The 27,948-nt window shown below is 61.5% G+C and overlaps 1 protein-coding gene across 18 annotated transcripts; it reads left to right on the top strand.

The window, feature by feature from the left end:
- The first annotated feature begins 623 nt into the window (after window positions 1-623).
- CIC (capicua transcriptional repressor) lies at window positions 624-27,928 on the top strand. 18 transcript variants are annotated; one of them, XM_016934202.4, is made up of 21 exons: window positions 624-725; window positions 3,904-6,707; window positions 18,908-19,057; window positions 19,143-19,377; window positions 19,457-19,586; window positions 19,682-19,864; window positions 19,947-20,112; window positions 21,026-21,228; window positions 21,319-21,544; window positions 21,986-22,089; window positions 22,367-23,600; window positions 23,692-23,879; window positions 24,218-24,339; window positions 24,432-24,598; window positions 24,698-24,991; window positions 25,088-25,413; window positions 25,724-25,968; window positions 26,067-26,221; window positions 26,305-26,436; window positions 26,736-26,867; window positions 26,956-27,928. In XM_016934202.4, the coding sequence occupies exons 2-21, from the start codon at window positions 3,914-3,916 to the stop codon at window positions 27,321-27,323; spliced, it is 7,554 nt and encodes a 2,517-aa protein (XP_016789691.3). In that variant the 5' UTR covers window positions 624-725; window positions 3,904-3,913; the 3' UTR covers window positions 27,324-27,928. The 18 variants fall into 18 exon arrangements, with proteins under 18 accessions (XP_016789691.3, XP_063657801.1, XP_016789690.3 ...); XM_063801731.1 differs by having other exon boundaries at window positions 25,091-25,413; window positions 26,305-26,430; XM_016934201.4 differs by lacking the exon at window positions 624-725 and adding an exon at window positions 1,383-1,512.
- The last annotated feature ends 20 nt before the right edge of the window (window positions 27,929-27,948 follow it).

Consider the following 27,948-nt stretch of genomic DNA (forward strand, 5'->3'; position numbering starts at 1 on the left):
AGGGCATAGATGCATTGCAGACAGGTTCACATCTGGTTGTAAACCCGTATCTGGGCAGCAGGCATCTACTACAAACAGGGCATCTCCCTGTCCTCCTCCACTCCAGTGTGATACCCTCCTACCCCTGGGATCTTTAAAAATCTGCCTCTGTCAGGGGCGTACACCCACAAAGTGTAGCTCTCCACGTAATGCAGTGCGAAGCCCCAAGAAGTGCTGCATTTCGTCATCTCGGCCCCCTGCCCCAATGCCTAGTGGTCTGTCAAACTGCGCTGTCCTAAATGTCAAACTCTTGGAGGAGGTGACCTGTCCCCCGGGCCCCAGGCCGCGCGCGTTGCCTATACTGCAGCGCGCGACACCCCACAAGCGCGCGTTCTCTCCCCTCCCGGTGGCAACAGGGCTTTCCGCGGGGCCGCGCCAGACTTTTCGAGACCGTCAATTGGTCGTAGTCCCGGCCACCCGGCAGCCAATCAAGAAGGGGAAAGGTGACATCACTGGTTCTCCTCCCCTCCCCCAATCCAAACTTCCCTACTCCGTCTACCGGCAGCAACAACCACGTGGGGGAGGGGTAAGAGAGTAGAACCGGTGAGGTCATTGCACCGCCCCGGCCGCTGCTGATTGGCTGCGGGGCTCGCGGGTGGCGGTTGGCTGCTCCTTGCACCTCCCCCTCGTGCCGCTACCGCTGCCACTGAGAGGAGCCACCGGCGACGCCAGAGCCAGGAATACGGGTGAGTCGGGGCCCTGGGTCTAAGATACTCCTGGCGTCCAGTGAGACTCACGACGAACTGCCCTTTTCGACTTTTTCTCCTCGCCGGGTTTCTTTGGTGCTCCAAGCACTCTGTCACATGGGAGTTGTAGTCTGCCTTGTACTGTCGGCTATGGGCCGAAGACGTGAGAAGACTACGATTCCCAGCAGGAACTGCGACTAGCCGGTCAACAAACGTTCGGGCCACGCCTTCTACCTCCGTTCATTGGACAACCTGTCCCTTAGCCCCTCCTCCTTTCATTTCATTGGCTACTGTCCCTCACAGAGGCTGGGTTCCGGCCTAGGCTGCATGGCGACTGGGTACTGTATTTGTCATTTGGAACTAAGACGGCCTGCAATTGGACACGGCTGGTGTCCTTCACTTGTTGTAGGGTAGGGCCCTAGGCAGATCAGGCAGTCGTAGGCTCAGGTTGGTGTCGGTCCCGGAGGGAGGCCGGTCTTGGACTTTGGCCCCGCCCCCTAGCGCTGCCCGATGGGCCCAATTGGTCGCCGCGAGCGTCGCTCGTCGTCGAGAGGCGGAGCCGACCAGTCTGCGGATATCTATTGGTCTAGGCTGGCGCCGGTCAGCGGGGTTGTGATCGCTGATTGGCTGGCTGCTCCAGCTGTTGCAGGTCCATTCACCATTTTGTGTGTTGGAGTAAAAAAAAAAGGGAGAATCGAGAGGGAGAGCCGGAGGGGGGGCGGGGAGGGACCGGACCGGACCGAGCCGGGGCCACGGCCCCCCGCCCCGAAACCCCGCCGAGCCCAAGGTGAGGGGCGGGGCCAGGGCTGACACAGGAAAGGGGGGTCCGGGGGGCTGGGGGCCGAGAGGGGACAGGTGGCAGGGACGGGGAGGGGGTACAGGGGGAAAGGGGTGGGCGGAATGGTGGGAAGGGAGGAGGGAGTGGAGGAAGTGGTGGGGGTTTGACAGAAAAAGGGTAACTGGGGGAGGGGGTGGTGGGCAAAGAAGGGTAACAGGAATGGAGGGGTGACAGGACTAGATCAGGGTGACAGGGAGAGGGAGGGGACAGAGTTGGAGAGTGTGACAAGGAGAGGTGATGGGGAGAGAAGGTGACAGGTCCGGAGATGGCTGACAGGACAGTGACTGGGAGGAATAGGTGACAGAGATAAATGGGGGTGACAAGGAGGGGGTGACAGGAGGGGGCCTAGGGCGTTTTAACCGAGAGGTAGAGATAGAGGTAGTGACAGGATGGGAGAGAGAGTGTCAGAGAAGCTGGTGCCAGGAGGGCTAATGGGAACAGAGGGTATGAGACCCCAAAGAGCCAGGGCCTGGGCTGGCCTGGGCTCCGGGAGTTACTACTCAGATCTGAGGAAGGTGAGGGCCCCCGGGGCTTGGGTGGGAGTTATTCAGACAGGGTGGACAGGAAGAGAGTAGGCCCTAGGAGAAAGAAAGCAGCTCTGGGGCGAAGAGAGGCTGGGCCAGGCAGCAAGGTCTAGGGGGGCCAGGCGGCATAGTTGTAGGCCCTGGGTGGGGTATGCAAAGGTTTGTGCTTGGAAAAAACTGGAGCCAGATCTCAGTCCCCAACATGGTAGTCTAGTGGGTCAGCGGGTATTAGGTGGTGATGGCTGCCCAACTTCTGGGCATTTGGGTGCCAGCCCCGGGACGCCCTCCAGGCTCTGCCTGTGAGGACCCCAGGATTGGCCCAAGAAAGGGCAGGCCTGGGACTCCAGGGTCCACAGGAGGAGCAGGCCCCTAGTGAGAGAGCATGAGGTCAAGGGTCCCCCAGTAGCTGGAAGACTGAGTCGGGGTTGCCTCTCATTGTGTTTGGCTTATGGTTCTGGGTCCCCCAACCCTCCTAGAGGCCTCTGTTTTGGCCTCTCAGGTTCTCTTAGTCACTTCAGAGTAAAGTTTTTTCCCCTTTTCTTTTCTCAGGGCAGCTCGAAAGGGGGCGGGCAGTAATGACTGTTCAGGAAGTGGGTGAGGTTGGCCTGTTGGGCTTGTCCTGCTTTCTTTGACCTTATCCCACCTATCCCCACTTGGAGTTGGAGGGCATATTTGGGGGCCTGCGGGGGGCTAGCCGACTCAGCCACCCTGCCAGAGCCAGCCCAGCCAGGGCGGGGATGCATGCAGGCAAGAAGACGGGGGCTGGGCTTGCGGGTATCACGCTGGGTGCTGTGGGGGGAGGAGCAGGCTCCCATCCAGTGGGACAGAGAAACCCTGGGGTGTAGCTCTGTGTCCCACTGTGTGATGACGTGTGCGTGCTTCTGTGCGTGTGTGTGTGTTTGTGCGCGTGCGTGTGCTCATGCACGGCCCCGTGGCAGTGCTGGGTATGAGCTCTTGCCCCAGACATGCCCCTGCCTGCTCCCTGCCAGGATCTGGGGAGATGGCTGTACCTGGCAGCCCTAGGATGCAGAGCAGAGTGGGCAGCCGTCCCTCGGGACTCTCAGCTGCCCACCTCTTCCCACAGTGCCTGGCCATGCCAGGCCGCCCAGAGGGGCAGAGGGAGGGTGGGGGGGTGGAGAAAGGCTCATATCACAGCTCAGTCACCACCCTTTTTGTGACTTGGTACTTGTGCATGTGTGTGTGTCTGAGTGCATGTACTCTCTGCATGGTGACAGTGCGAGTAAATGTGCCCTCTGGATCATGTGACAGGCAGCACACTGAAATGGTCAGGAGCACGGACTCTGGAGCCAGAGAGCCTGGGTTCAGACCCTAGCACTGCTGTTTCCCACCTGGATGATCTTGGACAAGTTGCCTCATCTTTTTGTGGCTCAGTTTCCTCAGGTGTGAAATGAGGCCGATAGTAGCACCTGCTTTTAGGGCTGTTGTGAGGATGAAACAGGTTAATAAAGGCAAGCTTAGCATGGAGTTCAGGACACAGGGAGTGCTCCATAGGTGTGAACTGTTAGTGCTTTTGATGTCCCCTTGGGGCGTTCAGAGCATGTGCTCTGTGTCCTTTGCAGAGCCAGCAGGTGTCTGTTCCCCAAGGAGCCAGAGTGTGTATACTCAGGGGACTCAGGTGCTCACCTGTGCCTGGTGCTGACTGAGGTATCACATGAGTTGATAGCAGCCAGAGAGGAGGCCTTGGGGATGGTGGGATGGAGACAGTAGACTCAGCAAGTGGGAAATCTTAGGGTACACTGGCTCTGGGGGGGTTCCTGAGTTGCTCCGCGTAATCCTCCGCTCTCCCACCCTGCAGGTGGACAAAAATGAAGCCAATGAAGAAGGCATGCACTGGCCTTTCAGGTCCTGGCAGTGGCAGCAAGTCCCCCCCAGCCACCAGGGCCAAGGCTCTGAGGCGGCGAGGGGCTGGGGAGGGTGACAAGCCAGAGGAGGAGGACGACGAGGCACAGCAGCCGCAACCACAGCCCGGGCCCGAAGAGGCTGAGGAAGGGGAGGAAGAGGAGGCTGAGCGGGGCCCTGGGGCTGAAGGTCCTCCACTGGAGCTGCACCCTGGCGACCCGGCTCCAGGCCCAGCAGAGGACCCCAAAGGGGATGGGGAGGCAGGCCGCTGGGAGCCCTCACTCAGCCGCAAGACAGCCACGTTCAAGTCTCGAGCGCCCAAGAAGAAGTATGTGGAGGAGCACGGAGCTGGCAGCAGTGGGGTGGCTGGGGCCCCTGAAGAGCGGGTGCGGACCCCTGAGGAGGCCAGTGGCCTGGGGGTGCCTCCACGGCCACCCACCTCCACTCGTTCCTCCTCCACTGACACAGCCAGCGAGCACTCGGCGGACCTGGAGGATGAGCCGGCTGAGGCTTGTGGTCCAGGCCCTTGGCCCCCTGGCAGCACCAGTGGCAGCTATGACCTGCGGCAGCTGCGGTCCCAGCGGGTGCTGGCTCGGCGTGGTGACGGCCTCTTCCTGCCGGCTGTGGTGCGCCAGGTGCGCCGAAGCCAGGACCTGGGCGTGCAGTTCCCTGGTGACCGAGCCCTGACTTTCTATGAGGGGGTGCCAGGCGCTGGTGTGGATGTAGTTTTGGATGCCACACCCCCACCAGGTGCCCTGGTGGTGGGCACAGCTGTCTGTACCTGTGTGGAGCCCGGCGTGGCTGCCTACCGGGAAGGTGTGGTGGTGGAGGTGGCCACCAAGCCAGCTGCCTACAAGGTCCGTCTCAGCCCTGGCCCCAGCTCACAGCCAGGCCCACCAGGCAGCCTCCCGCAGCCCCCACAGCCACTGCACCGTGAGCCAGAGGAGGCTGTGTGGGTGGCCCGCTCCAGCCTACGCCTGCTGCGCCCCCCCTGGGAACCTGAGACCATGCTGAGGAAGCCCCCTACAGGCCCTGAGGAAGAGCAGGCAGAGCCTGGGGCCACCCTGCCACCCTGCCCTGCTGCCCTGGACCCCAAACAGCCCGAGGACGCTGAGGTCTCTAAGATCAGCTTTGGTGGCAACCTGGGTACTCACTGTGAGGAGGGCGAGGAGAAGCACCCTCCAACCCTGGGTACCCCAGCCCTGCTCCCACTGCCCCCACCCCAGCTCCTGTCACCACCACCCAAGTCTCCAGCCTTTGTGGGCCCCGGCCGCCCTGGCGAGCAGCCCTCGCCCTGCCAGGAGGGGAGCCAGGGCGGCAGCCGCAGCAGCAGCGTGGCCTCCCTGGAAAAGGGGACAGCACCGGCAGCCCGGGCCCGCACGCCACTGACAGCCGCCCAGCAGAAGTACAAGAAGGGCGATGTGGTCTGCACACCCAGCGGAATACGAAAGAAGTTCAACGGCAAGCAGTGGCGCCGGCTGTGCTCACGAGATGGCTGCATGAAGGAGTCACAGCGGCGAGGCTACTGCTCACGCCACCTGTCCATGCGAACCAAAGAGATGGAAGGCCTGGCAGACAGTGGGCCTGGCGGGGCGGGCCGGCCCGCGGCCGTGGCAGCCCGTGAGGGCAGCACGGAGTTTGACTGGGGTGATGAGACGTCGAGGGACAGTGAGGCCAGCAGTGTGGCGGCTCGTGGAGACTCACGGCCACGCCTGGTGGCCCCTGCTGACTTGTCACGCTTTGAGTTCGACGAGTGTGAGGCGGCCGTGATGCTGGTGTCGCTGGGCAGCTCGCGCTCAGGCACGCCCTCCTTCTCACCCGTCTCCACTCAATCGCCCTTCTCGCCAGCCCCGTCACCCTCACCCTCGCCACTCTTCGGCTTCCGCCCTGCCAACTTTAGCCCCATCAATGCCTCGCCAGTCATCCAGCGCACTGCAGTCCGCAGTCGCCACCTGAGCGCCAGCACCCCTAAGGCAGGCGTGCTGACGCCACCAGACCTGGGCCCCCACCCACCGCCACCTGCCCCCCGAGAGCGCCACTCCTCTGGAATCCTACCCACCTTCCAGACCAACCTGACCTTCACCGTGCCCATCAGCCCTGGGCGACGGAAGACAGAGCTGTTGCCGCATCCAGGGGCCTTGGGGGCCCCTGGCGCAGGGGGTGGAGGAGCCGCCCCAGACTTTCCCAAGAGTGACAGCTTAGACTCTGGTGTGGACTCAGTGTCCCACACACCTACACCCTCCACGCCGGCTGGCTTCCGGGCCGTGTCCCCTGCTGTGCCCTTCTCTCGCTCCCGCCAGCCCTCACCATTGCTGCTGTTGCCACCCCCTGCCGGCCTGACCTCGGATCCAGGGCCCTCTGTGCGCAGGGTGCCTGCTGTGCAGCGGGACTCACCTGTTATTGTCCGCAACCCTGATGTGCCACTGCCCTCCAAATTCCCTGGGGAGGTGGGCACTGCTGGTGAGGTGCGGGCTGGGGGACCTGGGCGGGGCTGCCGTGAAACCCCAGTGCCCCCTGGGGTGGCCAGTGGGAAGCCTGGCCTGCCCCCACCTCTGCCAGCCCCCGTGCCCATCACCGTGCCTCCAGCTGCACCAACTGCCGTGGCCCAGCCGATGCCCACCTTTGGCCTGGCTTCTTCACCCTTTCAGCCTGTGGCCTTCCACCCCTCACCTGCTGCCCTGTTGCCTGTTTTGGTGCCCAGCAGCTATACCAGCCACCCTGCCCCCAAGAAGGAAGTCATCATGGGCCGGCCTGGAACAGGTAAGAGGTGGAAGTGGATGGGCTGCACCAGGCTCACCTCCTAGAGGGCCTCTTGCAAGCTGAACTCTTGAGAGGTGAGCTCCTCACCTTGGGAGGGCTTCAAGGGGAGGCCGGCCTCCTCTCTGCACAGATGTTGCAGTTGGAATTCACATGTCAGGAAAGGGATTGGACTTTTAAGGCTCAAGGCACCGTTTCCAGAGGCCTCCTGTCAGAGAACGTGGTCTCAAGAGGTCTATCAGTCAGCAAACCTTTCTTGAGTGCAGACTGAGTCAGGTCTCCATGGAGCTGATGGGATAAGAGAATGATAATTGTGGCAACAGCTTCCATGTCTTGGGGGACTGGGCGAGGGCATTGCCATGGTAAGCACTGCATGTAGGTGAGCTTGCCAAATTTTCACATCCACCTCATAGAGCACTTACTACCTGTTCTAAAGACCCTTTTCAAATATTAGCTCATTTTATCTTCACAACCACCCTAACAGGAAAGTGCTATGATTATGCTTCTTTAGAGGAAACTAAGGCAAGGGTCATAATTTGTCCAGGGTTACATGGCTAGTAAATCCTGGAGCAGCCCTCAAACCCAGGCAGGCTGGCCCGTGACCACGTGGTCATAGTGCTGGATTACAGATGGGCAGATGGAGGCTCTAACAGGTCCTTCCCAGGAGGTGGCAGGACCAGGACTGGAGCCCTCATCTTTACCACTGTGTCCAGTAAACATCACAGGCACGGCCATGGAAGGCAGCGGGGGTGTGCTGGGCACTTCTCCAGGTGTGAATCTAGCCTGGCTGCCCTGAGGACAGGGCGTGTAAGCCAGGAGTTGAAGGATGAGTGGGAACCTGCAACCGTGGGGTGGAAGAGCCTCCTGGGAGGAGGGCGATGGGACAGCCCCGAGGCCGGAAGGAGCACAGCCTAGGAGGGGAAGAGGGAAGGCCAGGGTGGCTGGAGAGCTGAGGCTGGGGGTGGAAGAGTGGCATTTCTGAGATGGTGCTGAACAGCCACGGACCCAGGCTAGGCTGGGCCTTGTAGGAGCAACACAGAGAGGGTGACAGACCTGTCGAAAGCTCCTTCCTAGCATTTCTTTCTTATTTGTTTATTTATGTATGTATTTTTTTATTTTTATAGAGATGGGGTCTCGCTGTATTGCCCAGGCTGGTCTCGAATTCCTGGGCTCAAGCAGTCTTCCTGTCTTGGCCTCCCAAAATGCTGGGATTACAGGTGTGAGCCACTGCACCTGGCCTTATTTATTTTTATTTATTTATTAATCTACTGTTGATTCAGGGCCTGGCCCTGTGCTGTGCCTGGCCCTGTGCTGGATGGTGCTGAGGACACAGCCCTACTTACACAGGGCTCACAGCCTCTGGAAAAGACAGACCTCTCCCTAGACAGTAACAGTCTGGGGTGGTCAGGGATGGGGTGGAGGAAGCCAGGAGGCCGTGGGAGCCCAGCGAAGATGACTGTCCAGCCTGAGAAGTCAGAGAAGGCTTCTTGGAAGAAGGGCCAGATGCCTATGAACTGAAACCTGAAGGGTGTGCAGATGTGAGCCCGGCAGGGTAGGCAGGAAGGATCTTCAAGCAGAGGAAAGAGTTTGTGCAAAGGCCTTAAGGCAAAAGCAGATATTTGTAAGATGTTGAATCTGGAAAGTCAAAGGCTCTAGATGGCAGGTGAGTGTTGGGGATGTGTGGCTGGATCGGTGAGCAAGGGTCAGATCAGAGAGGACCCTTAAGTAAGATCATTATGAACTGTATCCTGAGGGTACTAGGGAGTCATGGAAGGTTTTGAGCAGATTCAACCACTGCTGCACCATAGAGGGTGTGTTTGAGTCTCTGAGGCCAGAAGCAGGGAGACCAGGGAGGAAGGAGGCTGGGTGTGGATGTGGGTAGGAGCCGCTATGGCTTGGGCTTGGGGCAAGAGCCCTTTCAGGAAGGAGCACTGGCCTGGCCCTTCCCTTTTGGGGCTCCAGCCCAGGCCAGTCCCGAGGGACAGGGCACAGGGACACGGGTTATGCCTGTCCCTGATGTTCATATACAGAACTGAGGCTGTGAGCTGTGTGTTTCACCCTGACACCAACATTTTTTACATTTGTTGTTATAGGTGGTACAAGCAAAATTTCACAGCAGGGATTTCTGTCCTTAGGCAATGAAGAAACTAAATCAGAGGGTCTCTAACCACTCCCCTACCCTTCACCCCCCCATATGCCCACAACCCCCAACATGGCCCCTACAGCATTGTCTCATGTGGCCACTCCTGCTGTGTGGGGAGGAATGGCTCTGGTGCAGGGGATGCTGAGGCTTACCAGAGTAGGCCCAGCAGGGCTCTTGTTACCATTTTCCAGATGAGGAAAAGTGAGGCCCTGACAAATGGAGAGTCTTGATTGAGGCCAGCCAGCCAGTGAGGGGCAGGATGAGAGCCTTGAGTCATCTCCCAACCTCTAGACTGTGGGACTCTCACTACCAAAAGTGGCAGTAATAATAACTCACCGAGCAGCACTGGTGATGCACGTGCCTGGCACACTTCAATGAGTCCTGCTGAGCCTTTACTCCCTGAATCCTCACAATGCCCCAGGCTAGTACCATGATTATTAGTTCCATTGGACAGAGGAGGAAACCGTAGCCTGAAAGGCTAAGTGACTTGCCCGGGTCCTCCAGCTAGGAAGAGAGAGAGCCAGGATTTTGAGACAGAGTCTGGCTCTGTCACCCAGGCTGCAGTGCAGTAGCGCAATCTTGGTTCATTGCAACCTCTGCCTCCTGGGTTCAAGCGATTCTCCCGCCTCAGCCTCCCGAGTAGCTGGGATTACAGGAGTGTGCCACCACGCCCGGCTAATTTTTGTATTTTTAGTAGAGCCGAGGTTTCACCATGTTGGCCAGGCTGGTCTTCAACTCCTGACCTCAGGTGGTCCTCCTACCTTGGCCTCCGAAAGTGCTGGGATTACAGGCTTGAGTCACCACACCGAGCTGTCAAGAGCCAGGATTTGAACTCAGACTGTGCGGCTCCAGATCCCAGGCCCTTAAGCACTTTCAATAATAACAATGATAACAATAATACCTACTCTACTGAGCGAAGACTGTGTGCCTAACCCCGGGCTTGGGGCCGTTTTCATCAGCTCCGCCTGATGCTGTGAAGTAGATTGCCAGGCCTGTTGTCCAGGGGTAGACTGAGGATCAGAGAAGGGAGGCCCCTTGCTGGGGGCCACCTGGTTGTCATAACTTGTCCAGTGCCTATCCTGGCAGTTCTGAGGAGCGCCTCCCTAACAACACCCATGCTGAGGTATCCAGGCTGCCTTCAGGTTCCTGAACAGCCGGCCCTTTCGTTCTTCTCCCAGAGGCCTCCCTAAGCCCTTGGGAGGTAGGCAGCTTGGAGCCTTCTCCCCATGGGGCCCAGATAGGGCAGACCGTGTTCAGTGGTATAGTGAGGTTGCAGGCCTGGTCCCTTCTGCTGGCCCATGCCAGGGCCTGACCCTCCATCAGAGGGCAGCAGGTGTGAGGGGGCGGCCCAGGGCAGCCTGCCTGCTCCTGCCCCCAGCCAGGCATTTGCTTCCGCTGGGGGACTTGCTGGGGCAGGCGGCTGGCATTCTCCACATTCTGTGCATGGCATGGCCAGCCAGCTGCCGTTGCCACCTCCCTCTGAATCTTCCCGCCTGCTCCCCAGGAGAGGATCCCGCCCCAGGGCCTGCAGCCCCAGTCCAGGAGGCCAGATGTCTCAGCCCCATTCCTGGTATGGCCTCCCTCCCAGCTCCCAGCTTCCTGCCTGGCTTCCCCTTGTTGACAGGCGTTGCTCCTTCTCCTGGGCCTCTGTCTGGCGGTCTGGCTCTGTCTGTCTGTCTTATCCTTGGCTCCTATATCTCTCTGGTCTCTTATTTCTAGGTCTATACGTGTGTCTCTCTTTGGACCTCTGTCTGTCTGACTCTTCTTTGAGTCTGGGGGCTCCCTGTGCCTTCCTGGGTTTGTCCCTCTCTGGACTTCAGTCCTTGTCTGAGCTTTCAGCCCACCCTCTTTCTGTTTTGGCTGCCAGCTGGCATCCTGTGTCTCGGAGCCAGCCTTGGCCTCTCTTTGGCCCTCCTACTCCCACTCTTTAGATGGACTTGCTGCCCCCATGCCAGCCTCCCAGCCCCACCCTGTGCATATCAGGTGTTCTGTTCTTTTAAGACAGTGGGCAGTTGCCAAGCACCAGGTCTCCTACTTCTTTCTTGGGGAGTGTTGGGAGGTTGTCCAGGCCAGGGAGCCCCCTCATGCTCTTTGACAAATTAACTGCCTACTACTGTCCCTGAAATCTGCTGAGAAGTGCTGAGATCCATCCTGCAGACCCATCCACCATCCAAGCACCTGTTCCCAAGACAGGCAGGAAAGCGGGGGCTGTATGGACCAAGCTAGGAGATCCGGCTGTAGGGGGAGGCAGGAAAGAAGCTTCAGTGCCCACCCACCTGCCAGAGGGCATGACCCAGGTCATCCTACCTCCCCCGTTACCCCTTGCCTTTCATTTGATGCCAGCTTCATTGAAAGGAGTCCCAGATATAGTGCACCCCAATGGGTAGGGCCTCAGAGACGAGGCAGTACCCACCAACTATGCTTGGGCAGGTGGGGAAAAAGAGGGGCCAAAGGGGTTAAGCCTGGGTCTCCTGACTCCCCAGATCCAGGTACTGCCCACCATAATTTCCATTTTGTTTCAAACAGTGAACCCTATCTCCACCAGCAGGAGCCAGCTCCCTCCTCATCCCTCTGCCAGGCCCAGGGCTGAGCAGTCCTGGGGCAAGTGGGTGAGGAAGGCAGATGTGGATGCAGGCACAGGCAAGGATGAGCCCAGGGAGGTACTGAGTCTGGAGAAGCCAGGGGGCAGGGACAACTCAGTGGTTCATGGGGGCTGATAAGGGAGGATCAGGTAGGTTTCTCATTGGAGGTGACATTTGAGCTGAAGTATGAGGAATGAGTAGATTTCAGAATAGTCAAAGAAAGGAAAAGGCAATTCCACCTGAAACAGCTGCATGAGCAAAGACCAGGAGGAGTGAAAGTGCATGAACTCCGAGTGGCTAGTTGAGGCTGGAGCTGACACCAGAGTCCAGGCTTAGCAGAAGGGTGCCGTGGACGACAGGCCCAGCTTGAATGCCAGGCTGAGAAGCTGGGGCTCTACGCGGGCCAGTAAAGAGTCAAGAAGGCATTTAGAGCAGGGGAGGGAAAATGTTGGATCTAGGTGTCAGAGACCCCTGGAGACCGCCCTGGAAAGGCAGGAGTTGGGAAGAAGATGGCTTGGGGAAGAGGAGGAGAGGAGGAAGAGCTTGTGAAGGTGCAGGAGTGAGTCTTGGTAACTGTAGAAGAGACCCCAGCTCCCCCAGCTTAGCAGCCCCCAGCACCAGGAGCTGCGAGGCGTCAGGCTGCCTCCTGGCGGCAGGCGGCGGCGGGACAGCAGGCGCGCGCATGCGCGGCAGAGGGGGTTGGGGGGTACGTCCCGGAGCCCCCGGTGCCCGGGTATTAATGGCTCCATTAGTGGCCGGGAGGGAGGCGCATTAGCGGCGGCGACGGCGTCTGGCTCCCCTTACCACCGGCGGCAGCGGCTGCACCGCAGGCGGCTGGACCCTAGCCCGCCGCGCCGCCTCCTCCACCCCCACCCTATCCCCTGTTCCCGCTCCCCACGAGGGCCCGGGCAGGGAACTCCCGTCCCCCTATTTCGGCGGAAAAGCTGATTGTGAAGCCAGATAGATTTGGGTTCAAATCCCGGCCGTGCCACCTCGCGGCTGCAAGATGCTATCCCCCCTCTGAGCCTGTTTCTTGCGAAGTAGTCGGGGAAACCGGGTGCTCCGGGGGCTGTGTAGAAGCGGACTGGCACCCAGCGAGGGCCGCGCCCAGCCCCCGCTGGCACCTAGGGGTGTGGGTTCCCGCGCGCCCCTGGGTGCAGACCTCCTGTGTCGGGCCTCCGTCCTTCTCATTGGCTGCCGTCTCGCCTGCTGACCGCTGATTGGCCGAGACCTGCTTCTCCGCCCCTGAGCGATTAACCCCTGCGCTGCCGCGTCCTCGGGCTGGGTGGGGGACCCTCCCTCCCACCGCAGACAGCTCGGGTGCCAGCTGGCCGGCGCCCCGCCGCGGCCCGCGTGGGTGTCAGGCCGGCCGGGCACCCGTCCGCCCTCCCTGCACAAAGCGGCTTTGTGGGGCCTACCGGGGGTTGGCTGGGGGCCAGGCGGCGAGTGGAAAATCTCGTGAGCGCGGGGAGGGGAGGGGAACGCAGGGCGGCGCCCCCTCCTCTGCTCGGGCCTTGGCGCCTCCCTCAGCCCGCGCCGACCAACCCTCCCAGCCCAAGCGCCTGTACACCCCTTTCCCGCCCCCGCACCTTCCCTTCCCCAAACCCACGTCTCTCAACTCCCCCACCCCCGCATCCCACCCATCTCCCAATCCCTGGGGACCATCCCCCACACACTCTCCCCAGTCTCTCTTTTCCTCCTGGTCCCCCTGCCTACCCCAGCCCCACTCACACTGACTCACCCCGGCGCTATTTTTAGCCCCCCATCCTTGCCGAGCCGCGCCAGCCCAATCCTGGGCTCGTTCCCCAGGCAACCCTGGCCGTCGCCGACGCCGCCCGGGGTGGGTGGGTGGGTGTGTATGTGGAAAGCGGGTGAGGGGAGCTGGGGACACCGGGGTGGTGAGCTGAGGCGGGGACCCGGGCCTGGAGAGCAGGGTGGGGAGCCGCAGGCGGCCGGCAGGGGTGCGGTGCCTCGCGGGCTCAATAAATGGGCCCCATGAGTTTAGAGTGCGCGTCTGCCTGTCCCTCAGTCTGTCAGCATCCCTGGCTGCTCGCCCCAGGCCTCTGGGCAGGCCTCAGCCTGTACCGCCCGCCCGGGTGGCTGTTGATGTCTTCGTCTGGGTTCCCTGTCCCCAGGCCTGGGTGTGGTGGCACAGTGGGGGCTGTTTAGGGGCAGTCCTTCTGTGGAGTTGGTTAGGGGTTGGTGCAGGGGGTGGCTGCCATCACAGTCCTGCTCAGTACCTTTTTCCAACTAGGGAGGCCCCAGTTAGGGTTGGGGATGGCAAGAGAGAGGGAGCTGTCCAGGGATAGGACCTGCTCCCTCCCCTCTGCTCCTAATCCACCCCCACCCAGGGTTCCTCCACCCTGAACAATAGAAGCTAAGTATAGGGCTGGCCCAGCGCCCAGGGCAGGGGGGCCCTTCCCGCCCGGATTCCCGCCCCTCCCTGCCAGGCTAGGCCCCCACTTGGTTGTACCCTGCCCCGGACGGGGCCTCTTCCCATCTCTCCTCCGTGGGCACTGTGTATTCTACCAGATGTGCACCCCTCCCAGATGTGTGGGGCCCTCTTTCCCTCCTGTGCCATGCCTGGCTCTTTTTCTCAACCAACAGAAGTGGGGGATCTGGGGGGCAGAGCTCCTCTGAGCTCTGTCCTTGGACTGCATTGCAGTAGAGAAGGGGTTAAGTTGCCAGTAGGTGACTCACTCACCGGTGGGGAGAGGAGGGGGCAGTGGTGGGGGCAGTGGTGGGGAGATAGCGGGCCACATTGATTTCAGCCTCAATTCGTGCCTCACATTGCAGTCCCTGGGGCAGTGAGGTAATGGAGGGTCTGAGTCTGGGGCTGCATAGGAAGGAGGGGGCAGTCACCTAATAGTCCCTCTGGTTGCCCCTCCAGGCTCACAGCCAAGTGTCTGGCCCTGCAGTCTCTGGAGGTCAGAGGGCTACAGACCTTCCCTTCCCTTTTGGGCTCAGGTTACCCAGTTTTTGCCCCCTCTCCATTCCTTCAGCTCTGTCAGTGGATGAGGCAGGTTGGGGAAAGGGCTCGTCTGCTCCTGTTGACCATCCAACCTGTGTAAGAGCCCAGTCTTGGTCCATCTGAGCCTGTGCAACCTTTACGTGCCCAAGTGTGTGACTCCAGTCCTGTGCCTTTACTGGGTATGGCTCCAGGGCCCCTCTTGGGTGATCCACGGCCTCTGGGTCTCTGCCAGATGGGCTCCACATCCTTGCCTGTGTCTTTGTGTGAGCCCCCCTCACCTTTCTGTGGTCCACGTGGCTCTGTATCATTGTCTAACTATATTCCCCAGCCTCTGTTTGGAGTTCCCTCCCTGGGTCCACCCTGAGGTTAAGCCTTGAGTAATGGAAACAGCACTTGAGTTAGAGCTCTGGGCTGGTACATCTTGACTGCATGATCTTGCCACAGTTTATTCAATCTCTGAGGCTCATTTTCTCACCTGAACAATGGGTGTAATAAAGCATACTTCCCTAGGTGGCTGTGAGGATTCAATGAACCAGATAATACATACAAGCTCCCAGCACACAGCAGCCCCAGTAAGTGTTAGTTTCCTTTCTTCCTGGCCCTTTTTTTCTGGGGGGGGGGGGGGGCGGGGTTAGTGGGTGGCTGGCAGAGTAGTGTGGTGGGGCCAGCCATGGTGTGCTCTGTGGTTCCCTGCCTTATACTGCTAGACAGAGGGTCCAGAGTGGCCAATGAGTGTCAGGGTGGGTGGCTGAATGATGGCGGTGGCCACTGAGCTATGTATACCTGATGGGCCTGGGTACTGAAGCAGGTAGCACCCATTAGGGTAGGATTATATAGAGGGTGGGGTCGGTATGATGGTGTCTGTGAGAGCTGAGTGTGCACTGGGGATAGGAGGCGCTTTGTGAGTGCTAGGAAGGCTGTGTGTGTGACGGAGGAGTGTGTGGTTGTGTGGGAGGGGTGTGGAGTGTGTGTAGTGGACAAGCAGGGCTATGCTGAGTTCCTCCTGTTTGACATGTTGTCTGTTTGCATGATTCATGCGGGCTGGTGGGGGTGTGATGAGGATGCGGGTTGGCGAGGCATGTGTGACAGGGCATGGATGAGATGGGTGATGTGAACAGGATGGGTTATGCACGATGGTGGGTGGGGAGCGATGGACCGTGAGCGTGTGAGGTTGTACATCTGTGTGAGCAGGTATGTGAGGTGTGACAGCGTGGGTGTAAGACAGAGGGCATATGTGCCCGTGGGGTGTGTAGGAGATAATGGGTGTGGCACGAAAGTGTGTCTATGTCTGTGAGGAGTGTGAGTGTGAGTAGGTGAGGGCTCAGGATGCCTCGCCCAGCCCTACGCGCAGTTTGTCTGCCCAGCGGGGCCAGGCGCGCCCAGGCGGGTGTGCGGGAGGCGGGCCGAGCCGCGCGTGAGCGTGTTCCTCGCGCGGACTGGACACACAACAGCACCACGCACAACCCAGAGACCTCCGCAGCGCGGCGCCCCGAACCGCCCCCCTGGCTCGGTGCCTTTACTGCAGTGCGCCCTCCCTGCCACCCTCCTACCGCGGCCCCGCCCCCGGCCGGCTCGGGGCCAACCGGAGCCCGCCCCGCCCTGCCCTTATTTGCATATGACTGACGTTCCCCCGGGGCGGCCAATGGGGGCGGGCGCGGCGGGGCCTGACCCGCGCGCGGCGGCGGCAGCCAATGGGCTCACGCGCGGGGGGCCGGGCTTGCGCGGAAGGCCGCGGGGGAAGCGGGGAAGGGGCGGGGGGAGGCGCGGCGGGGGGAGGGGAGCGCGTAGTAGTGGCGGGGCGGGGAGGCGGCGGTGGTTCGGCGCGGGGCTCGCTCGGAGCGCACGGACGCACGCACGCTGGTCCGTCTGCCCGCCCGGGGCCGGAGGTCGACCCGGCGCTGAGCCTCGGGCCCGGGGCCCGGAAAGGCGGGGCGGCGGCGCCGGCAGCCGGGACGCGCGGGGCCAGAGCCGTTACCCGCCGGAGCTGCGAGGGAGGGAGGGAGCGAGCGAGCCAGCGAGCGGGGAAGGGAGGGGGCCGCCCCCGCGCACGCGCGCCGCGCCCCGCCCCGCCTGCCCCGCCTGCCCCGCCCGCCGGACTCCGCGAGGGAGGAGGGAGAGGGAGGGGGCGGTGCCGATGGCCCCCGTGCCGCGCGCCCCGTGACGGCCCCCGCGCGCGCCGGGGGGCGGGGCGGGGCCGGTGCGCGCTGACCTCCCCCGCCCCCCGGGCGGCGGGAGGCAGGCGGCGCTGTGCGCAGGCGCGCCCGGCGGAGACCCCCGCGTGGGGCGGCCGGAGGGGGGCGGCGGGGGGGGGGGCATGCGGCGACGGCCTCCCGCTCCCCCCGGGCCCAAGCGGCGACGGCCGAGGAGCGGGCTGCGGGCGGAGCGGCGTCGGCCGCTGAGGAGGTGCGAGCCCCTGCCGGGTCCCCCCTGCGCCGGACCATGTATTCGGCCCACAGGCCCCTGATGCCCGCGTCCAGCGCGGCCTCCCGTGGCCTCGGCATGTTCGGTCAGTAGCGCCTGGGCCCTGGGACTGCAGGGGTCAAGGTGTCGGGGTGCTAAGTGCGGAGTAACGGTGGTGGGGGTATAGTAGGGGAGAGAACAGTAGAGGCAGAGTAAAGGGATGACAGGGAAAGTTACGGAGCTCGGCCGGGCCGAGTGGTTAGTGATGGCAGGTGGGAGTGTAGCGGAGTGGGGCGTATCTGGGGACAGCTGTGATGTTAAAGTGATGGGATGGCACAGGTCCGCTGTAATAGAAAGGTGAGGGGTGCAGAGTAACTGGCTCTGGAGCATGGGGTAGAATAGGAACAGCACGAGACCTGCTGGTCCTAGGGGAGGAGGCTTGGATTGGGTAGTGGGGCTAAGGACAGGGCTCAGGAAGCGAGTGAGGCACTGTTAGCTGAGATCAGAGTGACAGCCTGCAGTGTGTGTGGTGTAGTTTGCAGAGAGCGCGACACCTAAGAACCTGGAGGGTTGTGCACTGGGGAGGGGTTCAGGAGGGAGCAGGACCAAAGGACTGCCCTCCATTGTCTGCTGGGTCCCTTTTCCCCACCCCCCAGAAAAGAGGAGGCCTTGATGGGAAAGATCTTTGCAAAGAGAGGCACAGGTCTAAGTCCCTGGAGGCTTTTATATGGGGTTGGAGGGCCCAGCGGGTTTTCAGGGGTAAGGGACAGGGTCATCGTAGTCTTGAGTGCTCTTCAGTGCTGTCTTCGTGATCCCAGTCCCTTGTTTCTTGAGGTCTACTTTTTCCTTTGTCAGCCCCTCACAGAATCAGGTCTCGAGGCCAGTGCCTCGCACAGAGCTCCCCACTGTCCAGACTTCTGAAGGCATGGGGAGGTCACCTCAGGTCAGGTTGATCTGGATCAAGGGAAGGCCTGGAATGATGGAGAGCAGGGCTAGGGCGGTTCCCTCCTCCCTTCTTCATCTTCCCCGAGCAGGGGCCTCTCTCCTCTGCTGGTTCCACTTCCCCCAGGGAGCCAGGCAGTGTGAGGGGAAGCCCACTGGTATCCTAGGCCCGCCCCAAAAGTCCAGCCAGGGGTAGGTCCCAGCCTAGGGCTTGCTCTTCCACCACCCACCTCTTGGGGCTGAAGGTTGGACCCCTGGGACCAGCCTCTTGGTGAGGAAGCATCTTCCTGTGCATATCCTCAAGGAAACACCTGGCACTTGTGCCCTCTCTGGGTAGAGACTTGTTACAATTCTCTCTTCTGGCCCATTGTCCGTGGTTTTTCTTCCAAGGAGTTTACCACACCCTCCCCTGTTTTGGGCAAGGGGACTGGACCCTGGACTACAGATAAGCCGAGGGGCTGATGGGGAAGGGAGGCTGGGAGGCCGATTTCTGGATGGTGCATTGTCTTTGTGGGGGCAAAGGAGAGAGCTGCTGGAGCCACCTGTGCCCAGCCAGGAAGGGCAGGTCTGGCACTCTGTGTTTGTGGTGGGGGAGGAAGGCAAGGAGCAGGACCTCTCCCACACCACAGTTGTAAGAGACCCCACAGCCTGTGCATAGTGAACGGAGAGTTGGAGGGGAGGGGACGTGGGGCCGTATGCCTCAGGAAAGGGAAAGAGAGCATGAGGCCAAGGTGAGAGGCTGTGTTGGGTGGCGACTGGGCTGTTGGGAATGTGGCATGACGGGGGTGGGGGTCCCAGCCCGTAGAGGTCTGGGGCCTTGGGAGTGTGGGATGGCAGCCAAGCATGACCTGGTTTGTGGCAGGAGCAAATCGTTCCTCTGGCCTGGTCCCTGGTGGCAGGGCTGGTGGAGATTGGTGGGGGGAGGAGTGGGGCGTGAGTACTATTTCCCTTCCCTGCTTCTGTTTTCTTTTTTATAAATCTAGAAACCTTTCAGGGAGGAGTTTTTCCTGAGTGACGTTGCATGGACGAGTCCAAGAGGCTCTGGTGTTGGGGGTGGGGGGTAGACAAAAGGGGTGGGGCTACCTCATCGAGGGTGGGGAAGAGCTTGAGTTGGTGTTGGGGCCAGGCTCTCCTGCTGCACAGCTCACCTGGCTCCTTTCCACAGTGTGGACGAATGTGGAACCTCGCTCTGTGGCTGTGTTCCCTTGGCACTCCTTAGTCCCCTTCCTGGCACCCAGCCAGCCTGACCCCTCCGTGCAGCCGAGCGAGGCCCAGCAACCTGCCAGCCACCCAGTGGCCTCCAACCAGAGCAAAGGTGAGGGCTGAGGGGGACTGGGGGGAGGCAAGGGTGTGGGGTCCAGGTGGCCTAGGAGCCCTCTGATCTACCTCTGTGTCCCCAGAACCTGCTGAGTCGGCAGCTGTTGCTCATGAACGGCCACCAGGTGGGACAGGGAGTGCTGACCCTGGGCGGCCCCCTGGAGCCACATGCCCTGAGAGCCCAGGACCCGGACCCCCACACCCTTTGGGGGTGGTGGAATCTGGTAAGGGTCCGCCTCCCACCACGGAGGAGGAGGCCTCCGGCCCCCCAGGAGAGCCCCGGCTGGACAGTGAGACAGAGAGTGACCATGATGATGCGTGAGTTCCCTGAGGCCTGGGACTTGGGGGTGGGATGGCCAGAGACATGGCCCTCACTGTCCCTGCTGCCCCGCCGCAGCTTCCTCTCCATCATGTCTCCTGAGATCCAGTTGCCTCTACCGCCCGGAAAACGTCGGACCCAGTCCCTCAGTGCCCTACCCAAGGAACGGGACTCATCTTCTGAGAAGGATGGACGCAGCCCCAACAAGGTACTTTATCCCTGCCTGTCCCGTGCTCACCCCGTGGCCACCCACACCTGTCTGCCAGGTCCTAACTGTCCCGCTCTGGGCTGTGTTTAATGCAGCGGGAGAAGGACCACATCCGGCGGCCCATGAATGCCTTCATGATCTTCAGCAAGCGGCACCGGGCCCTGGTCCACCAGCGTCATCCCAACCAGGACAACCGGACCGTCAGCAAGATCCTGGGCGAGTGGTGGTATGCCCTGGGGCCCAAGGAGAAGCAGAAGTACCACGACCTGGCCTTCCAGGTAACGCTGTTGCCTCTTGGCTCCTCCCAGCTTCTTCTGGTGGGGTGGGTGAGTGAAGGGTTGCCCTGCCCTCTCCTGCCAGGTGAAGGAGGCCCACTTCAAGGCCCACCCAGATTGGAAGTGGTGCAACAAGGACCGAAAGAAGTCCAGCTCAGAGGCCAAGCCCACGAGCCTGGGGCTGGCAGGAGGGCACAAGGAGACGCGGGAGCGGAGCATGTCGGAGACGGGCACTGCTGCTGCCCCTGGGGGTTAGTCAGCCCCTTGGCTCTCCCACCCTGCCACCTCCCTCCCTGAGAGCCACCAGCTACCCCCTTGCTTGCTCCTCCCCTGCCCCAGCAGCTCCTCTCTGCTCTATCGCTTTAATTTGGCGACCCTTATCCGTAAAGGAACCGGCAGTTGATTCATGTGACGGAGCCAGGGAGATCCACACAGATACTAAGATTCCCAAACAGCAATCTCGTTATCAACTGTTGTTTAACGAGTGTTTACTATGTGCCTGGCACTACAGGGAATATAAGCTGTAGTCTGCAAAACCCCATTCTATTTCTAGAAGAAGAAACTGAGGTTCAGAGAGGCAAAATCACTTGCTTAAAGTCATAAACAAGCAAATGACAGAGCCAGAATGTAAACCCCAGTTCGGCCGGCCCCCAGCACCATAGTTGGAGCCACTGCAGCTCGCAAACACCCCTGATGGGCTGCTTCCACTTACTGAGGGTGTCTGGTGTGCCTGGCGGTGTTCTGGGGCACATTTTTGGAGTGAGCCTATGGGTATGGCAGTTCTGTGAGGTTAGATGGATAGTTGCTATGGATATGCACTTCTATGAGAGTGGGGACACTAGTTACTTCCTTTTTGAGATGAGGGAACCGAGGCTCAGGCCAGCGGTTGGCTAGCCAGCACCACATGAACCTCTCTCCAGGCCTCCTTACTTTCAGGAGGGCTGCCCCCCAGGGAATGGGCCTGCTGCAACCCCAGAGGGCAGGAATCAGCAGGAAGGAGATGCTGGACTGGTGGTGGGTGGTGGTTTTTTTTTTTTCACCAAGTGGCCCAGAAATTCCAGCCTGCTTCTGCCTAGTACCTAGAAATATCTATGGGTTGTTGGGCCAGTCTAGGTGCTGGTGACAGGCTTACTGACTGTCATAGCGCCACTCTCTACTTTACAGTATCCTCTGAGCTCCTGTCCGTTGCAGCCCAGACACTCCTGAGCTCAGACACCAAGGCTCCGGGGAGCAGCTCCTGTGGGGCAGAACGGCTACACACAGTTGGGGGACCTGGCTCAGCCCGGCCCCGAGCTTTCTCCCACAGTGGGGTACACAGCCTGGACGGCGGAGAAGTAGACAGTCAGGCGCTACAGGAACTGACGCAGGTCTGGGGTGCAGGCCCCCTAGTGGGGGTGGGCAGGGAACCTGTCCAGGGCAGCAGCCCCGCTGAACCCTCTCTGCCACCTATCTTGCAGATGGTGTCTGGCCCTGCATCGTACTCTGGCCCAAAGCCTTCTACCCAGTATGGAGCTCCAGGACCCTTTGCAGCCCCTGGTGAGGGAGGTGCCTTGGCGGCCACTGGGCGGCCCCCGCTGCTGCCCACGCGAGCTTCTCGTTCTCAGCGTGCGGCCAGTGAGGACATGACGAGTGATGAGGAGCGCATGGTCATCTGTGAGGAGGAAGGGGATGATGATGTCATTGGTGAGCATTGCAGGGCCCAGAATCTTGCCCAGGACCCAGCAGGCCAAGGCTCAGAGGGTGGGCAGAACTTGGATCCAGGCCCCTAGGCCCCTTTGTTTTCTTTTCCACTTGGTTTATGGTTGCATGTGGCCAGTTCAGGCCCTGCCGAGTAAACCCAGCCCTGCCCTCAGGAAGCCCCCAGCCCTGCAGGAAATCTGGAGGACAGGGGGCATGACCAGATCTTCAGGTGCAGTGTTAGGTGCTCTGTCCTGCAGGCTCATAGGCTCCTGCACTGGGCAGTGGGCACTGGGCATGTGGGCACAGCCCTGGGCTGAGGAGTAGCCTTCCTGGACAGCACTCCCTGCCGGTTTGGAGCAGAGCTGAGATCCAGGCTCCAGACTGTTTCTCCTGGGTCCCCTTGCATCTAGCCCCCTCCCCATACTGTTCCCTCCACTCCCTCAGCTGACGATGGCTTCGGCACCACTGACATTGATCTCAAGTGCAAGGAGCGGGTGACCGACAGCGAGAGTGGGGACAGCTCTGGGGAGGACCCAGAGGGCAACAAGGTGAGGGCTTGGGTCACGGTGCTGTCCCATCACACTCCCTCCTAAGCCATGGGAATGTCTGTTTCTCCCGGGCTTGAGAGAGGGGGAGATTAAGGTCCAGAGAGGGCAAGCTGCTTGCCCCGTGGGGAGTTGGGTCATAGGATGAATTGAGGCCTTCAGCTGGCAGGGGTGCAGCCCTAGGCTGGCCTGGCTGACAGGCTGGATGGGCATGGCTAGGGGGCTGCTATCGAGGTGTCGGAGTGTCCTGACCTGGGGTGTCTCCCTTCCTTTCATGCAGGGCTTTGGTCGGAAGGTGTTTTCACCTGTGATCCGTTCCTCCTTTACCCACTGCCGCCCCCCACTGGACCCTGAGCCCCCAGGGCCCCCGGATCCTCCTGTAGCCTTTGGCAAAGGCTATGGTTCCGCCCCATCCTCCTCTGCGTCCTCGCCTGCTTCCTCCTCAGCCTCGGCAGCCACCTCCTTCTCACTGGGCTCAGGAACCTTCAAGGCCCAGGAGTCTGGTCAGGGCAGCACAGCGGGCCCCCTACGGCCCCCACCCCCTGGGGCTGGGGGTCCAGCGACACCTTCCAAGGCAACCCGGTTCCTCCCAACGGATCCTGCCACCTTCCGGCGCAAGAGACCTGAAAGTGTGGGTGGCCTGGAGCCACCAGGCCCCTCAGTCATTGCGGCCCCTCCCAGCGGAGGAGGAAACATCCTGCAGACACTGGTGCTGCCCCCAAACAAGGAGGAGCAAGAGGGCGGCGGAGCCAGAGTGCCCTCCGCCCCCGCCCCATCACTGGCCTACGGGGCCCCAGCAGCTCCCCTGTCCCGTCCTGCCGCCACCATGGTCACCAATGTGGTGCGGCCTGTCAGCAGCACTCCTGTGCCCATCGCCTCTAAGCCCTTCCCCACCTCTGGCCGGGCTGAGGCGTCTCCAAATGACACAGCAGGTGCCAGGACTGAAATGGGCACTGGGTCTCGGGTGCCTGGGGGCTCCCCGCTGGGTGTCAGCTTAGTGTATTCGGACAAGAAGTCGGCAGCAGCCACCTCACCAGCCCCACACTTGGTGGCTGGACCCCTGCTGGGCACTGTGGGGAAGGCGCCTGCCACTGTCACTAACCTACTGGTGGGCACCCCGGGGTATGGGGCCCCTGCGCCCCCTGCTGTCCAGTTCATTGCCCAGGGGGCCCCTGGTGGTGGGACCACTGCGGGCTCAGGAGCAGGTGCTGGGAGTGGCCCCAATGGGCCAGTACCCCTGGGCATCCTGCAACCAGGTGCCCTGGGCAAGGCTGGGGGAATCACCCAGGTACAGTACATCCTGCCCACGCTGCCCCAGCAGCTTCAGGTGGCACCTGCCCCAGCACCAGCCCCTGGGACCAAGGCAGCGGCTCCCAGCGGCCCTGCACCCACCACCAGCATCCGTTTCACCCTCCCACCGGGCACTTCCACCAACGGCAAAGTCCTGGCCGCCACTGCACCCACTCCTGGCATCCCCATCCTGCAGTCTGTACCCTCCGCCCCACCCCCCAAAGGTGAGACCTGGGCCGGGCAGCACTAGGAGAGGGGCCATAGTCCTGTTTGGCTCCCTTGTAACCTTTTCCTTTCTTGCCTCTTAACTTCCAGCCCAGTCAGTTTCTCCCGTGCAGGCCCCGCCCCCGGGTGGCTCAGCCCAGCTGCTGCCTGGGAAGGTCCTAGTGCCTCTGGCCGCCCCTAGCATGTCAGTGCGGGGTGGAGGGGCCGGCCAGCCGCTGCCACTGGTGAGCCCGCCCTTCTCAGTACCTGTGCAGAATGGTGCCCAGCCCCCCAGCAAGGTGAGGGCCTGCCTTTCTCTCTACCTGCTGGATGTTGGCTCCTGTACCCCATCATTTCTTTGTCTTTTTTTCAGTCTTTTCTCCTTCTCCATGTATCTGGTTCTCTGTCTTGCCATCTTCCGTGATGTCTCTGTGCATCCTGACTCTCTCAAGTCCTCAGTGTCTGTACCCTCCTCCTCCTCTGTGTCCCCACCTCTCACTGTCATCTGCCCATCCTGTTCTCACCCCAAGTTCTGTGTTCCTTGCTTTTGCTTAGAGTCCCACTTGAGGTCTTGGTCTTCCCCTGCCCCAGTCTGGGGCCACAGCTCACCCTGGCCTATGGGTGCCCTTCTCCACAGATCATCCAGCTGACCCCGGTGCCTGTGAGCACACCCAGCGGCCTGGTGCCGCCCCTGAGCCCAGCCACACTCCCTGGACCCACCTCTCAGCCTCAGAAGGTCCTGTTGCCCTCCTCCACCAGGTAATTGCAGCTGAGCCCATACTCAGAGGCCAGGGAAGGGGTGGGGCGGGGCCGGCTTACCTCACTCCTCCCCATTTCCTCTCCTGCGGCAGAATCACCTATGTGCAGTCAGCGGGCGGGCACGCGCTGCCCCTGGGTACCAGCCCTGCGTCCAGCCAGGCTGGAACAGTCACCTCGTACGGGCCCACGAGCTCTGTAGCTCTAGGCTTCACCTCGCTGGGGCCCAGCGGCCCCGCCTTCGTGCAGCCCCTGCTCTCAGGTGAGGGGCGGCCTGGCAGGCAGTGCTGGGGACCCAGGGTGGGGCTGAGGCATTCCGGGCCCTAACTTGGTCTCCTGCTTCTCCTTCTCTGTCTTTCAGCAGGCCAAGCCCCACTGCTGGCTCCCGGTCAGGTGGGCGTGTCACCTGTGCCCAGTCCCCAGCTGCCGCCTGCCTGTGCAGCCCCCGGAGGTCCTGTCATAACAGCGTTTTACTCTGGCAGCCCTGCACCCACCTCCTCAGCACCCCTGGCCCAGCCATCCCAGGCCCCCCCAAGCCTGGTCTACACTGTGGCCACCAGCACAACCCCACCTGCAGCCACCATTCTGCCCAAGGGCCCGCCAGCCCCTGCCACTGCCACCCCAGCCCCGACTAGCCCTTTCCCCAGTGCCACAGGTAGGTGTCAGATCAACCCAGAGCAGAGTGAGTTGGGGGACCCAGGGGATGGGCTCCAGTCAGGCCTGGCTCAGCAAACAATTTTCTCCCCACTAGCAGGTTCCATGACCTACAGCTTAGTGGCCCCCAAGGCCCAGCGGCCCAGCCCGAAGGCCCCCCAGAAAGTGAAGGCAGCCATCGCCAGCATTCCCGTGGGGTCCTTTGAGGCAGGTGCCTCTGGGCGGCCTGGCCCTGCACCCCGGCAGCCTCTGGAGCCTGGCCCAGTCCGAGAGCCAACTGCCCTAGAGTCTGAGCTTGAGGGGCAGCCCACACCACCAGCCCCTCCACCCCTGCCAGAGACCTGGACTCCCACGGCCCGGAGCAGCCCCCCACTGCCCCCACCTGCTGAGGAGCGGACCAGCGCCAAGGGCCCTGAGACCATGGTGAGCGCCTGCAGGCCGTGGGGCTCCCACTGCCACTTGGCTGTGCCTCTCCATTGACGTCTTTGCTTTTCTGTCCTACTCTTCTTTCCATGCCTGTGTGTCTCTCAGGTTAAAGGGTCCCCTCTGTCCCTTCTGCCTGCCTGTGTTGTCTCCTCTCCCATCTGAGGCCCCTGTCTTGGCCTTCCTGAGGCCGTGTGACAGCCTTCTCAAGGGGTCTGCTGGGCGGGCTCAGATCCAACTCTTTGTTTCTGGCCTTTGCCCCAGAGTCTGAGCTCAGTGTTCGCCATCTCCCTGCCCATCTCCACCCCAGGCCAGCAAATTCCCCAGCTCATCTTCAGACTGGCGCGTCCCTGGGCAGGGCCTGGAGAATCGTGGGGAGCCTCCCACTCCTCCCAGCCCAGCCCCAGCTCCAGCCGTAGCCCCTGGCGGCAGCAGCGAGAGCAGCAGTGGACGGGCAGCCGGGGACACCCCGGAGCGCAAGGAGGCGGCTGGTACTGGCAAGAAGGTGAAGGTGCGGCCCCCGCCCCTGAAGAAGACCTTTGACTCTGTGGACAAGTGAGCATGGGCTGGGGCCTTGGTGGAGCGTGTTAGGGTGGCGGGAGTGGGAGCAGCTGCAGGCTGAGGCGGGGGAGGTGACCCTGCCGGCCCTCCAGCAGGGTCCTGTCAGAAGTGGACTTCGAAGAGCGCTTTGCTGAGTTGCCTGAGTTTCGGCCTGAGGAGGTGCTGCCCTCCCCCACCCTGCAGTCTCTGGCCACCTCACCCCGGGCCATCCTGGGCTCTTACCGCAAGAAGAGGAAGAACTCCACGGGTAGGCGAGCATTGGGCACCCAGGGTCCTTAGGTGGAGGGCAGACTGGGGCCACCTGCACTGAGTCTGCTTCTGTTTGGCCAGACCTGGATTCAGCACCCGAGGACCCCACCTCGCCCAAGCGCAAGATGAGAAGACGCTCCAGCTGCAGCTCGGAGCCCAACACCCCCAAGAGTGCCAAGTGCGAGGGGGACATCTTCACCTTTGACCGTACAGGTGCCGTGGTGGGCAGAACTTTGGGGGCCTGGGGACCTGCAAGAGGAGTGGGTCTCTGGAAGGCGGTTAGAGAGTGAGAGAGGTAGGGTGGGTCCATCCAGGCTGGGAGGAAGCACAGCCTGTCAGTGGTGGGTTCTGGAGTCTGGCAGACCCCTAGGTTGCCCTGTGACTGTGGGCAGGACCCCTCTCTGACTCCCCTGTGAAATAGAATGCAGTGAGGGCTTGGGTGGGCACTCAGACGGTGGCAGGAAGGCCCTGCCGCTGCTGCAGCCTTGCCATGCTGCCTGTGCCCTGCACAGGTACAGAAGCCGAGGACGTGCTTGGGGAGCTAGAGTATGACAAGGTGCCATACTCCTCCCTGCGGCGCACCCTAGACCAGCGCCGGGCCCTGGTCATGCAGCTCTTTCAGGACCATGGCTTCTTCCCGTCAGGTGAGCCTATCTGGGAGTCTTGGGGTCACTCGGGTGGGACTTATCTGTACATGTCATCCTGTGCTCCCCACCGTTTTTCTATCTCCAGCCCAGGCCACAGCCGCCTTCCAGGCCCGCTATGCAGACATCTTTCCCTCCAAGGTTTGTCTGCAGTTGAAGATCCGTGAGGTGCGCCAGAAGATCATGCAGGCTGCCACTCCCACGGAGCAGCCCCCTGGAGCTGAGGCTCCTCTCCCTGTACCGCCCCCCACTGGCACTGCTGCTGCCCCTGCCCCCACTCCCAGCCCCGCAGGGGGCCCTGACCCCACCTCACCCAGCTCGGACTCTGGCACGGCCCAGGCTGCCCCGCCACTGCCTCCACCCCCAGAGTCGGGACCTGGACAGCCTGGCTGGGAGGGGGCTCCCCAGCCCTCCCCCCCACCCCCAGGTCCCTCCACAGCTGCCACAGGCAGGTGAGGGACCCCTGAGAAGATGCCAGGACTTATAGTACCCCCTCAGGACATGGACAGTATGTGGGGGCAGGAAGGTTATCTCCTCCCGGGTAAAGCCATTTCGTCCTCTCCAGTTTGGGGCGGAATGAGGCCTGCTCCTCTTGTAAATACCCCCTTCCCTCGAAGCTCCCTCCCGGTGCTGGGGGGCAGCTGAGGGGCTGCAGGGGCAGTCTCCCTCCTCCAAGCCCCTGTACATAACCTGGAGCGTGTGACCTTCAGAGCTTTTCACTTTATGCAAAATGGCTCCTGTGAGGGCTGCAAGCTGGAGGGTGGTGCGGGCCTTGGGCCACAGGGAGGCGCCTGTGGAATAGGGGGAGTTCATGCACCCCTTTTTTCCCCAGAGGGGCTGGACTCAGGTTAGTTTGGGGGTGGGGGCTCCTGCACTTTGCCACAGGCACGGGGAGGGTTTTCTCCTCACCCCCTCTGCCCTCCCAACTTGGGTTGTACTTTCTAAGAAGGTGATTCCCCCTGCCCTTGCCCCCTTCCCCAGAACAAAACATGTTGATCATGTGCAATATTTCTTACTGTGCCGAGAAGCCGCAATGAGCGAGATTAAAGCTGTTTAACACACCTGTGTGGCTGCAGGCTCT

Source organism: Pan troglodytes, chromosome 20 (assembly GCF_028858775.2).
Source record: "Pan troglodytes isolate AG18354 chromosome 20, NHGRI_mPanTro3-v2.0_pri, whole genome shotgun sequence".
NCBI classification, from domain to species: Eukaryota; Metazoa; Chordata; class Mammalia; order Primates; family Hominidae; genus Pan; species Pan troglodytes.

Bases quoted from the DNA above. Each gene is read 5' to 3' on its own strand.
- CIC (XM_016934202.4), top strand. From the start codon at position 3,914: ATGAAGCCAATGAAGAAGGCATGCACTGGCCTTTCAGGTCCTGGCAGT. The intron at 19,378-19,456 runs GTGAGTTCCCTG...GCCCCGCCGCAG, and splicing joins GAGAGTGACCATGATGATGC to CTTCCTCTCCATCATGTCTC. The intron at 20,113-21,025 runs GTTAGTCAGCCC...TCTACTTTACAG, and splicing joins CACTGCTGCTGCCCCTGGGG to TATCCTCTGAGCTCCTGTCC.